Here is a 13,261-nt window from a genome sequence, read left to right on the forward strand (position 1 = left end):
AATGTGATAATAAACCTAATAACCCTAAACAGGAAATATGAAAATCTATTATTTTGGCTTTCACATTTTTCCCAGTATTTTTATCGGACTTTTTGTCGCCCAAACAAATAATTGACTAATGCGTAACATTGATTAATAGTGAAAATAATCTTTACTTGCAGTCCTACCGTAACATATAAATTCTTCTTAGGTAACTTTGAAGGTAGAGGGAATGCATTGCAACCAAAAACAGAACACTTTCCTTTTCCTTGGAGATTTTATTTGCCATTTCTGACACAGATTACAGTTCAATATTTCAGTTGATCATGTAAATCAAACTCTTTTACACAGTAGCAGTGGCATGAAAATAAATTACACATAAAAAATACAAAACAAAAAAGTAACGCTTCCAAATATGGAAGAAAATTATCTAGAGCTGTGTGTTGCCTTATTTTTTCATTGTTATCTTCAGCAGGCTTGAAAATGCATCTTCTGTTGTAAAAACCTAAATTGGGGCAAAACAATGTCATCATGAGGAAGATGTCGGAAGATGAAGATTTCTCTTAATAATTTAATGAAAGTCAGAGATAAATAACAAATCACAATTTTGCTTTTAAGAGATCAAATGATTATTATTCTTTAAGAGTTAACAAGATTTTATTGCACTTTCCAGGACCATATTACGGAGTCGGCCAGTGGCTGAGAGCCAGCGCCTCCTCAACCCGGTGGTTCTTAAAATAATCAAGCACTTTTTAAAAAAAATACAGATTATTTTCTATAAAAGGGACCGAGAGGTTTAGGGAAAAGAGATATGTACACACAGTATACATGGATCAGGCCGCCTTGGACAGGCACAAGACATTCACAGTTCTTCTCTACACGATGCATAAATACAAAAAAACATTTGTAATCATAGATTTTGTATTTTGTCTGGAGTGTTTGCAAACAAACAGCAATCACTTTGATCAGTAACTTTGAATAAGATTTATATACAGTGTGTGCTATCATTGATGTGGGCCTGTTATTGCTGGTTGAACACTCAATCAATGAGATTATGTTTGCGAACAGTAGATATAGATTAACACAGTCACTAGTTGTAGATGAGAAGGAGTTGGAAAAAAAAAAACTGCCTTACAGGAAATAGGATGTTCATTTAATATATTCATTTGTGTATATTTATACTAGGAAACGTTTATAATTAAATTACAATATATGATTTTATTCAAAGTAAAGAGTGAATGTTTGTGGTTACCAAAACATGGAAAACCATTTTGGTTTTGTAATAAAATATATGTAACTTCCTCTAAACAGTACAGTGAAAAACTTTGATCTTCAGTTTATGAGGACAAGCGGGTAAAACAAAAAGTGTCGTTAAATGTGAAAGCATATCCTAGTTAACTGTTTGGTCCAAGTATCATTACGAGTGTGCAATAATGAACTGCCATAATTCCTGTGTAGTGATATGAAACACAAAGTGGAGAGATATGCAGCTGGCTAATCTCAAAGTTTGCTGAAACCTTTAAGCAGACCCTTGTTTCCTCAAGTGCAATTGAGCATTCACATGGAAAAATATCAATGCATTATGAAATTAAAAGACGTTTTGTCGACACGTAATGTAATGAAGGCATCACCGTTTTACGGCCATCGCCCTGGTGCGAACAGAGTCCACACCAATGAAATGGTTGTGTGGGTTTTGATAAAGCTGGCTCTTCTTGGCCAAAGCCGCCGCTGCCGCCGCCGCCGCCGCCGCCACCGCCGCCGCCACCGCCGCCGCCACCGCCGCCGTCGCCATCATCCAAACTGCCTTTTGAACCTCAGGCACTTCTCCTCACGTCACCTCACCAGTAGCTGTGAGGTCCAGAACCATGAGATCGATGTTTTATGTCCCCAGAGTGCATCCATACTTGGCACACATGTATTGTAGAGTTGGGTGCTTGAGACAGAGGAGAGGGGCCGGTGGTGTTAAAACATGAGAGTCCCCATCTGTTCAGAAGATCCCTCATGTCCTGCCCCTCCTGGTTCATGATCAGTTAAATCCATTTATCAGGCCTTAGTTGCAGCGTCCCTCCTGTTTGCTGCTGTGTGTGTTCCTGCTGCAAATATAAGGCTCTCAATCTAGAGCTCTTGATCTGTTTCTCTTTCATTCCTCTGGACAGATGGGCAGAGGTTCAGACGTTCACATGAAGGAGTGTTCTGCTGGAGGCCCGTAAGAGAAACCCGGGAAGGCTCCGGCTGCTTCCTTGATGCTGCTCGTCACAGTCAGGGTGTCGTTGCACAGGGAGGAGGACACGGGCAGGTGGGTGAACTCGGGGTCAAAGTGTTGCAGGTCTGTGGGACCAGACTGTGAAACAAACCAGGAGATGATCATTGTTATGCACAATATCACTGCATTGTAACTGATTCATCATTTATCACGCAAACATCTGATTCCAGTGTCTGAAATATGAAGATTTGATGCTGCTCTGTGTTTTTTTTATGATTGTGGAGCAGATTAGTCAGTTTGAAGAACAGTAGAAAATTATAATGCAACAAATGACCGGTTCCAGCCTTTTAAATGTTTATATTTTGTGAACTTTCCCATGATTGTAAACTAAACATTTTCGGGGTTTGGACTGTTGAACTGATGAAACATGACAACCCAATTTATTTGGACTATTAGTTTGACTGATGAGGGCTCTGGAAAATTATGAAATTGAACGTACCACTGAGGGGACAAATGGAGGTGTGATCTTCTTGGCCATCAGGTCATCCCAGTTGATTGGAGAAAAGAAGGAATGGTACTTGAGCTCAAGCTGGAGGGAAAGAGAAATTCCAGATGAGCATACTGATAGAAAACAAGCTTTGTGGATCTCTTACTTTTCATTTAGATAAGATTCAGCTGTGTGCACTTACAAAGTCATCCTTGACTCCCAGCCTCTTGGTGCGGTCCTTCTGCAGGAGCCCCTCCAGCAGTTCCCTGCCTGCGTTCGACACATTGGGCTTGAGCACAGGCGCCTTATGCAGGATGTTGTTGTACATCTCCGCTGTGTTGCGACTGTAGAAAGGAGGCTGCAAAGCAAAAGCAATGACAGACGAGTGAGTTTAATTTGTATATAAACCAAATAGAGGTGATGTCCGTTCACAGGCATATACATTTCACTTACAAGTCCGTAGAGCATCTCATACAGCACTGATCCCAGGCACCACCAGTCAACTGTGCGGTCATACGCCTGCTTCTGGAGAACCTCAGGGGCTAAGTACTGTGAGGAGAGTAGCATAAAAAGAAGTCAATGCAAGTCCAGCATTTATAAAATGTCCTCAGTTGTCAGTGTGTGACAGTCTAGAGATTCAGTTTGTACCTCAGGTGTCCCGCAGAAGGTTGTCGTGGTACCATTGGCCTCTAGGCCTTCTTTGCAGAGACCGAAGTCTGTCAGGACAATATGGCCCTGCGAGTCTAACAGGATGTTCTCAGGCTTCAGGTCCCTGTGCAGGACAAAAAGGAAAGGATCATTAAATGCATCTATGTTATTATGCCATTCCAACCTATGCTTACAGTTGTCCACTAGGGGGTGCTGTATGATTGATCATTACCTGTACACGATGTGCAGGGAGTGGAGGTACCCGAGCGCACTTGCAATTTCAGCAGCGTAAAACCTGGCTCTGGGCTCCAGGAAGATCCTCTCCCTCTGGAGATGGTAGAACAGCTGGAGAGAAAACAAAACATCTGTCAGTGTGAACTTCAAACACTGGGACCATCTGAGCTTATTCAGTTTTTGTGGATTGCGGCTCACCTCTCCACCGTTGACGTAGTCCAGCACAAAGTACAGTTTGTCAGTAGTCTGGAAAGAGTAGTGCAGTCCCACCAGGAAGGGATGTTTGATGTTCTTCATCAGCACACTGCGCTCAGCCATGATATGCTTTTGCTAAGAGGAGGAGGAATAAGATATATTATACTGTTTATTCATCTCATTAACATAGAACACAAGAAAGTTAAATTTAGGTAAATTTAAGATATTTAATCCTAAATGAAGGCTCTTACCTCTTTCTTCTTCATAATGATTTTCTTCTGCAGTACTTTGACAGCGTAGTATTGGGTGGACTCTTTGTGTCGAGCCAGCAGAACCTGGAACAGGACAAACATTTGCATCAGTGATTACATTAGCAACCATGAACGGATGATTGGTACAGCCTTTGGAGGTCTGGATGCATACAGTATGAGCAGACAAGAGTAGATACCGAAAAGAAAGAAGGACAGAGATCTTACCTTTCCAAAGCTGCCTTTGCCGATGATTTTGAGGTAGTCAAAATCACAGGGTTTGATTCTAATGTGGAGAAACAAACAGAAAATTTAAAATTTTGCTTTTTATTTCTCAACAGAAAACGTCATTGTCAAAACATTCTTTACATTAAAGAGGTCTTATCAGGCTACTTACTGAGTTTCCTCAGCCAGTGAACTTCGTGAATTTAGGCACATCTGGATAAAATAAAAAGAGGGAAATTATAAATACACTGCAGTGTTTTGGAATGAGAATGAGTCACATAGTCAGTATGAAGTTTCCGCTTACAGCACTTTGAAGAAGTTCATTTTCCAACTCTTCGTTTTGATTCTCATCAATCTTCAGGAGACTGTTCACCTCGACACTGAAAAACAAACAAAGCATAGTTTTGAGATGAATAACATCTTTTACGTCACGGCTTCAGCTTTAACATTTCCTGATTCAGGGCGGATGATTGCATTTTAACGCTGCAATGAACGCTTCCCTTCTGGTTTGTGAATGACCGTCTGAAACCTCCAGACAGGTCGGGTTTAGGAAAGGCTCATCTGCATGTAACTACCTAACCTGTCTGCAGAACAGCTTAAGCTGCTGACCCACAACAAGCAGGTTAACACAGCTCTGCTGGACTCAGCGGTCCAGCTCTGAGGGCCTCTCTCTCCTGGAACACATACCGGGACAGATGCTGTTCCTTAGGTTTTTTTTTTTTTCAGTACCCAGATCTTGACCTGGAGGACAGGCCCGTGAGTTCAGGACAGTGTGACGGGCCGAGCCGTGTATCATGTAATAATTGAATTATTGGTTTATCCTCGTCCAGGGGACAGAGGGGATTTGCTGGAGAGGTGATTATCCAGTTGGAGCAGTTGTTAACTGGCTCGTCATAAAAGCACTATTCTTACCCTGGCTTCTTGGACCCAGATTATAGGTTTCACAGGATGTCCTTCCAAACTCAGGCAGCTGATTGGATTTGCACAATGCACACTGACCATGAGTGGGCTAATGATCACAAATTAATACTACAGCCCATGATGCTGCATATGGCCCTAATCTGACATTTTTACATGACGGCACATCGCTTTTATTGGAAGAACTTACTGCTGGCAGATATGTGGGGTAGACACCAGCTTCTGGATGAAGTCATTCAGCCCCATTTTTCTCTCCTTGATGAAAGCTGCAAATAGAGGGAGACAGAAACATGAGCATCACGCGCGCAACATCAGTCATCACACAGGGTTTTAAAGATTTCTGTTTCCCACCAGAAAAGAAAAATTCATGCTGTGAGCTGTAATCCGCTGTCCCAAATATCCTGGTATAGGCTAGATTTGCGTGTTGTACAGAGACCTCTAATGCTGCAGGCTTATGGGTTATGCAACCACTTGGGTCACTCATTCAGATTCCGACAGTGGTGGCCAACAAAGCATCTAACATTCTGGATTATTCTTACAATGCAAATCACCAGTTTTTGTTCATTTCAAGCAGCTTTCCCATCAGTGACAGTGTAAAGCGATTTATCCACAACATTTATCCGAAGAATTTCAAAGAAGTAAAACAAAAAAAGCTCTTTGCCATCAGGTTTACTCACTAAGCAGCATATATAAAATAAATAGTCATCATTTAGTTAGGTTTCCTGATGAATGCACAGCGTTAACCCTCTTTATTATTATCACTGTGTTAAATGGGTCGCTCACCAGCGAGAACGGTTACGATCCCCCTCATTTTGCAGTAAGTTAAATCACATCCAGCTTCGGTCACGGCCATGATGAGCGATAAGTAAATATCCGGTGGAAAGAGAAAGGACGAAAACACAAGAGAAGCTCCTGAGCACTTCTTCTCTGACCGTCAGTCAAACGCGTCGTGACCGCTCCAGACGCGCAAAGACCAAAACCCCCGAGCGCGTTCCGCTGCGCAATGCTGCTGGAGACGGTGCGCACCAGCCAGTGCCTTTATACCAAACACGTGGTTCGAGGGAGACCACACCTCCTCCCTGCCTCCCTCCCTTCTTCCGATCCTCCTTTTCTCTCTCTCTTCATCACTGTAACCACGACAACCACTTCGGGGGCGTGACGTCACGGGATTCCGCTGCAGACATACTGTGCCTGCAGGAGGAGAGGGATGACGCAGAGGAGGAGGAGGCTGTATGTGTGTGTGTGTGTGTAGGAGGGAGGGGGGCTCCTTCACACTCCCACCTCCTCATCTCCTGTCAATGGAAAAGTCCAGCTCACTGTAATAGCCGGGCACACAAAGGGACTATGTCTCTTTTTATGGCAGAGGACAAAGAACTGCACAATGTTGCCAAATCTCCCTCCCTCTCTTTTATTTTACTCTTCTCTCAATTTGTTTTGTTTTGAAAGGATGCAGAGAGATGTGTGTCACGACTCGTGCTTTTCAGCCCCCCCCCCTTCAACAGCCACCATTTCTCCCTCCAAACACCCACATAAAGGTTAAAAAACTGCATGAGAACTAATGCACTAATCCACTACCTACATAAATCCATTTGGTTTCCAGAAACCATTAAATACTGGGTTTCCGATGAGGTCAGGATCGTGAAGGTGACATGGAACGACCGTATTACATAAATTCAGAGAAACTGCACATGACATCATGCTCATCTAAGCTTCGGGAGTGATCGGAGCAGATGTCAGAGAGACGTGGTCCACTAACCCCCTTACATAACTGTGCCATAATGCAGACAGCTATACCGCCCAAGGACGAGAGTGATCCACATATCAATTGTGTTAGTGATTTTTCAGCACTGGTGGTTATTTGGCTTCTCTTGACGTGTTGTTGGATAACACTTAACCACTTGCAGTAAGCGTTCGGTCCTTTTGAGACCCAAACATGTTTATTTACAAAACCAGATCCACATCTGAGAAGCTGAAACCAGAAAACATTTCGCATTTAGCTTAAAAGACTAAGAAAATCATTCAATAATTAAATACTACTTCTACTTTCCCTTACAGGAAGGATCTGAGTACTTCTTCCTCCTCCACTCTTCTCATAAACATCTGCCTCAGAGATTCGTTCATGTGTTTGTCAGAAACTTCTGGGTTTTGTCCCGTCTCTGACATGTCACATGCAGTAATAATTTAAAGGAAGTGAGACTCCACAGAACTGGTAGTTCTGGTACTGCGAAAAGAGGAAGTCTAATACCTTAGCTGTGGCGTAGGCTCAAACAAAAACTAGCTGTTGCGGAGCCAACTTGTGGCGTATCGTGTTGTACCTGAGTAAACACTCTGAGGTCAGCCTCAGCTCCGTTTACACAGAGACACAGCAGATCGATAACACGACCCCGACACCTCTCAGGCTTTGTGTGAGGCGTCTTCCTCCCCTCATGAAGTCTCTCTCTGAATTATTCATGCGTATCATGTTCTCATCTCTAGTGACTTGTGGGAAGATAAACATGACAAGGGCCGTTCCCTTCAGCAGTGCTTGCTCTCGGTCGCTTCTCATTGATTTGCATTCTCTCTGATGTGATGCGTCAAGCTTGTGATGGAAAAGTCAAGTGCAGAGCAAACAGGTGGTTAAAGCAGCATTTTCCTTTTGGTGACGCATGGATCATTTATCAATCAAACAACAATGCTGATGATAATTGTTCAACTAGCAAATGATTTTTAAGCTCTCGCCTCTCGTGCTGATAAATTAGGGATTTTCTGTCCGGCAGAAAGTTTTAGGTGGATCCCTACAAATGAACTGAACATGCATTAGAGACGCCATCACTCAGTTTCTCTTAATAAATGTCTCCCCAGTGCCAGAGCTGTCAGGTGACAGATTCATCGGGTTTATTTAGCGCCTTCACAGAAGCTGCCCTGCTTCACAGAATCAGGGCATCGCTCTGTCAGTCATGTGAGTGAGTGTGAGAATCACTTCTACTCGCCCACAAGTAAGAGTGTGAATCACCTGTCAGCTGCAGCTCTGGCACCGGATCTGAAGAAGTGGCAGATGCAGGGATTTTATTTTCACTTTCTTTGACATTGTGAAATGGGGTTTTCTCAGGGAGTAATTAATAGATCTTAAAGAAAACAACCAGGCACATTTAGACTCAGGAAGTATGTGCTCTACTGGGTTGTCTCAGAAAGTCCAAGTTGCCATAAATTATTATAATCTTGATCTTTCTGTTAAACATCAGCAAAATGTATAAATATGCCTGATTTGGTGTTAAAATACAAAATACTACAGCAGCAAAGTATTAAAAGATGTTCTGTTTTTTTTTTAAAGATTTTTTTATGTAAGGAAATTAGATGTGAAGCTGGGTGACTCTAATGTGAGGGTGAAAATGAGAGGCTCGGCATGGTGCTAATCGAACACAGCTACCTGCTTACCTCCAGTGTAGTGAGTGGGAGGCAGCAGAAGGGTAAATGAGTACAAGTAAACGGTTCCTCTGTGACCAGCTGCAGGCTCATGGGGACGGGGTCTGTAATTACACTGTAGGTCTTAGTGATCTTACTGAGGAGTGATCATGGCCTTCACACCCACGCAGTCATGCTAATGTCATCAGCCTCTGCTCTCTGCCAGAATCTGATCTCCCTGCAGTTCCTCTCTCCACGTTGAGCCTGCCGCCTGCATCGGTCTCTCACGTACTGCTGGCACACTATTCATACAGAGAACCGCAGAGATGCAGACCAGTCCGACTGTGTGGCAGTGCAGACTCAGGCCTTAATGAGGAGGAGCAGATTTTTTAGTTAGAATTACAGCACCTTTGTTTCCCTCCTTAATTCTCAGGCAGAAGACGAGATGTTTTATTTGTTCTGTTCTCCACTGGGATTTGATGGCTCCTCATGTGCCTGCTTCACCAAGTAGGAAAGAGGATGTTTGTTCTCTTGTGTGATGCACACTGCTGCCCAATCATTCTATAATATTTGAATTTACTGCCATGTAATTGTAGCTGGTTCTACATATTAACAGCCATAAAACTGACTTATATTAATGCTATAATAACCATTACTCTGGTATTAGTGCCAGTCTACAGTGTGTTTGCTCTGTTGGTGATGATTGCACTGCTGTTTGTGACTGTGCAGCAGGTTTCCTGTGTGGGTGACTGAAACTTTACAGTTCAGTAAAAAGGAAGCAGATAAGAAAACAGAACCTGAGTCTCATTCACCAAGTGCAGTTTCCATGTCAGCCAGACATGAGTCAGTCAACGGCACTGACTTCTGTTAGTGAATTATTTTAATGGCTCCTGTGTGAAGCAACTAGCCCCTGGACGTATTGAAAAGAAATACAACCTGTGGCCCCATGTTATGAGCCTGCTCACTGAATTTCAACGTCACACAGGCTAGCCTTAACAAACCTAACTCACTAGCAAGGCCACCACCAAGTTATCGATTGGATCCAGTTCATGGTTTGTTTTTACAGTCTCGCTAATCCAGCGTAAACCTCATGAGGTCAGTTATCTCTTAGAGATATTCATCTGGAAAACATCCGCTGAAAATCAGTCAACCTTGGCAGCTGGAAACCGAACCAATAACTAACTTCATTAACTGTGTGTGAAGTGATTTAAATGATGACGACGAGTGGAATTATTTTACTTTTTTGCAGCTTCATATCTCCAGAACAATCATTAAAAAGAATCAGGCATGTTTGTGTGACTGCATCGCTTATTGGCACTTCATATTCATCCAGGAAATAATTTCAGATAAATTTGGAATGAATTTCTCAAACGGCCGGTTTCCCTTTAAAGCGGAAATGAAAGCTCAGCGAGCTGTGCGTTTATTAATTTATCAGCAGGTTACTGGTCTGATCCGATCACCTGCAGGGTCATTTTTGTCCACCACCGCTCATGATGCCTCTAATCCACAAAATACTCGCTGAGCGTTTCCAGAGCACAGAGTGAAGTTAAGTTTATGTTTCTGTGAGGCTACAGAGCGGAGGCAAAATATGTGCCTATATGGATATCAGACAGTCTTAAAGGGATTTACTAACTGCTTGTGTCTGTACAGTGCAAAGGTAATATCATCTGACTACCTGCACCCAAAAGAGAATAGCTATAGCTTCATATTTCGCAAACTGACACGAGAGTGGTATCGATGTCCTCATCTAGTTCCCAGCAAGAAAGGATAGTAGAAATGTAGGAACTATTGAAAGGGCAAATTTGGTTTTCGGTGTTTTCTTTCTTGTAGCTTTGCATTTTCTTATCAGCATCTTCGGAAGCTGAAATTGATTTTCCGACTATCACTGAACACAGGAATCATCCAGATCTTTCAGTCCTGGTTACAAAGTCGAGGCCCTGGAGCTGCTTTTATCCTCTCAGCTGACAAATGAGATGAGAAGCAGAGGAGCTGCAATGTGGAGGCGAGAGGCTCTGGGCTTTGCATTGTAAAAATTAACCAGACAATAAGCGAACAGACAGAGAGACACAGGGGGATGATGCGTCTGAATCCAGTCATGCCGTTGCTCGTGTTGCCAAAAAGCTTTGTTATAAGCCGAGCCAATGACGTCAAAGCAAGCGGAGGGAATGCAAAAAGGAGGAGGGGAATGAGCCATCGTTAATAAACAGTCATAAACATACGAGAGCCATGATGGAACAGAAAAGAAAGGATGCTGCTTAGGGGGCAAAGAGGAGAAGTTGCACCACGTCTCAAAGGTGCATCCTGCTCTGCTGTGCCTACAAGAGGCTGCACATTAATCCCCTCACATCTCATAACACACGTAAAGGAGCACCTACCGATGAAGGATTTCTTGCCGGTCTTCATGTCCCCCTCTGTGTTTGATTATATTTGCTATCGAATCTCTGATGAATGAACGCCTGTCTGCTGCAGAGCGTTCAGGTGCATGTGACAAAGATGCAGTCCTCCTGTGCCTCCCTCTTCCCCTCTTCCTTCACCGCAGCTCTGGTAAGAAAAGTCTTTGATTCTCGTGCAAAAATCACTTTTTGCACTTCCCTCTGCCGTTCCTTCCTCCTCTCGTCTCGGCTGCGCTGAGACCAAATAGCTGAAACCAAAGATCTGTGACGCACCTGCTTTACTCCTCTGTACAAACCACCCCCTCCCCCACAACCTCCTCACCACCTCCACCCTCATCTGTTCTTTCATCCACCTGGAGCAAAACAAAAGCAGGTATCTAGTTACGGCTTCCGTGAGCGTGGGAGTCCCACTGGAGGCGAAACTGGTCTCCATGACATGGGAACCACCTGAGGAATACAGAGAGCAGACAGGAAGGTTTTTAAATCTGCTCTTAATTGGCCACCGGTGAACAAGTGGCGTGTTTGCTGCTCATCCTCCTCCTCTACCTCCTCCATTTACAGTCTCTCAGGGGTTTTAGGGGATAAAGCGACCTGGTTAGTCACACTGACAGCCCTGATTGCTTTGTTTTGCTGTCTGCCTGAGGCTATAGGCCGTCACACACAATGAGGGCCATGTGATGAAGGGAAAGGTCTACTAGGGTCGACGTACAGGAGCAACAACGGCATCATTGATGACTAACACTCGGTGAAGAGAGACATTGAAACAATTAGTCTATCAGTTAGCTGTTGTTCCATCCTGTTTTCATTGTCTCTTTTAGGGAGTTTGTCATAACTTTCTATGAAGCCCTATGAGCTGCGGTTACTCTTCGATATCAGCTCACACCAGAGCTGTCGAGCTGAAACCATCATGCAAAAGGTTACATGCAAAACTACAATCATTTCACAATGATGAGTGAAGTTGAGGGAGGGGGATTGGGACTGACCTCATTCGGAAAATACAGTTCACATAAAATCCTCTTAGATATCAAATTCAAGCCCATTTTTGTGCCTTTGTTTCTTTATTAACCCTCACAGTCTGGAGGGGGAGCGAGATGACTGTCTGTGTCAAAACCTCTTTATATACAGTCTATGGTCAAAACACATTTGAATTCCTGATTTAAAAACCGAGGGGACTCTGCATAATCAAGACTCAGACTGAGGAAACATGCATATTTACAGTGTGTCACAAATTTTACAGCTCGTTCATTCGGCCTTTATTGAGGCTGAATCTAAAGCCTCTGACGCACAGATGCTGCCGCCCTGCTGCTGAACTCCCGCCATCACCAAGCATGATTTACATTTCAAAACCACACAAGTTCAATGGAAATTTAAAAAGTCAGTCATTCAAATGATTTTCACAACCTCTCCCTCGGTCACCTTATATCTGCAGCCCTGTGTTGAAACGAAGCAACTTCGCCAACAAACATATTTTTCCAGCCCCGCTCATCACTGTGGACAAAACTGCGTGGCATAGTTCACAGGGAAAGTGAAAATAAATACAGACTGATATCATGTAGCTTGAGAAAGGACTGCAGGGATGTTTTCTTTGAACACAGCCCCTGTTTGTGGACGAGGCCAGATTGTCTGCACTAATTTGCATGTAATTCAAATCAGGGCCGAGTGTGACGTGAGTCGCCAGAGAGGGAGTGATGCAGAAACAGGACGTTTGAGACGTGACTTCGTTGGCACCATTGTCGAGGATTGGAGTTGACACATAACCTCTAAGATAAACCGTTCTTGAGATATGTGAGCCACATACAGAGTTATTAGATAGATAGTTTGGGATGTAGAGAAACCGACAAGGAGTTGGTGATAATGAGGTGATGAGGTAACTGGTCAAAAGTGTGTGAGTGGGCAGGGAAGCATGGGTGATTGAAGATAAGACATGGGTGAGCAGGCGGGCATGGAGACAGGAAACTGGTCTGAAGAAACTGGTAGGCGGATGGAAAATGGCAGGTTTGGAGAGATGAAGGGACAAACAAGACCAGGAAGAAGTAGGCAGGTTGCAGATGAGGAAGCTGAAGAAAACCACAAAAATTCCCAGACTTGGGTGTTTGCAAATCACAGGCAATCCCACAAGATTGTGTTTCATTAGAACTAAATTCAAAGATGCATCATAAGTGCTCTATCCTTTCCTTCCTCTATGCCACAGATCTACACCTTTGTTTATCTGCCACTTTCCTGCTTCAGCATTATTCAGCCAATTCACAGACACTGTGGACGGCACGGAACAAATGACCTGTGAGCAGGAGGCCAGAGAAAGGGTGAGGGATTGAGATCACTCTGTCTGAACAGTAGGTCACTACTGGCT

The 13,261-nt window shown here is 43.5% G+C and overlaps 1 protein-coding gene across 2 annotated transcripts; it reads right to left on the bottom strand.

The window, feature by feature from the left end:
• Nucleotides 1–237: 237 nt before the first annotated feature.
• LOC109642399 (serine/threonine-protein kinase Sgk1) lies at nucleotides 238–11,177 on the bottom strand. 2 transcript variants are annotated; one of them, XM_020107178.2, is made up of 13 exons: nucleotides 10,894–11,177; nucleotides 5,328–5,403; nucleotides 4,524–4,599; nucleotides 4,392–4,432; nucleotides 4,223–4,280; nucleotides 3,998–4,081; nucleotides 3,750–3,881; nucleotides 3,550–3,662; nucleotides 3,318–3,441; nucleotides 3,123–3,218; nucleotides 2,872–3,027; nucleotides 2,682–2,771; nucleotides 238–2,320 (listed from the first exon to the last, which is right to left on the bottom strand). In XM_020107178.2, exons 1-13 carry the CDS (start codon nucleotides 10,919–10,921, stop codon nucleotides 2,156–2,158), a joined length of 1,239 nt encoding a protein of 412 aa, XP_019962737.1. In that variant the 5' UTR covers nucleotides 10,922–11,177; the 3' UTR covers nucleotides 238–2,155. The 2 variants fall into 2 exon arrangements, with proteins under 2 accessions (XP_019962737.1, XP_019962736.1); XM_020107177.2 differs by lacking the exon at nucleotides 10,894–11,177 and adding an exon at nucleotides 5,921–6,149.
• Nucleotides 11,178–13,261: the final 2,084 nt, after the last annotated feature.

Source organism: Paralichthys olivaceus, chromosome 20 (assembly GCF_024713975.1).
Source record: "Paralichthys olivaceus isolate ysfri-2021 chromosome 20, ASM2471397v2, whole genome shotgun sequence".
Classification (NCBI taxonomy): domain Eukaryota; kingdom Metazoa; phylum Chordata; class Actinopteri; order Pleuronectiformes; family Paralichthyidae; genus Paralichthys; species Paralichthys olivaceus.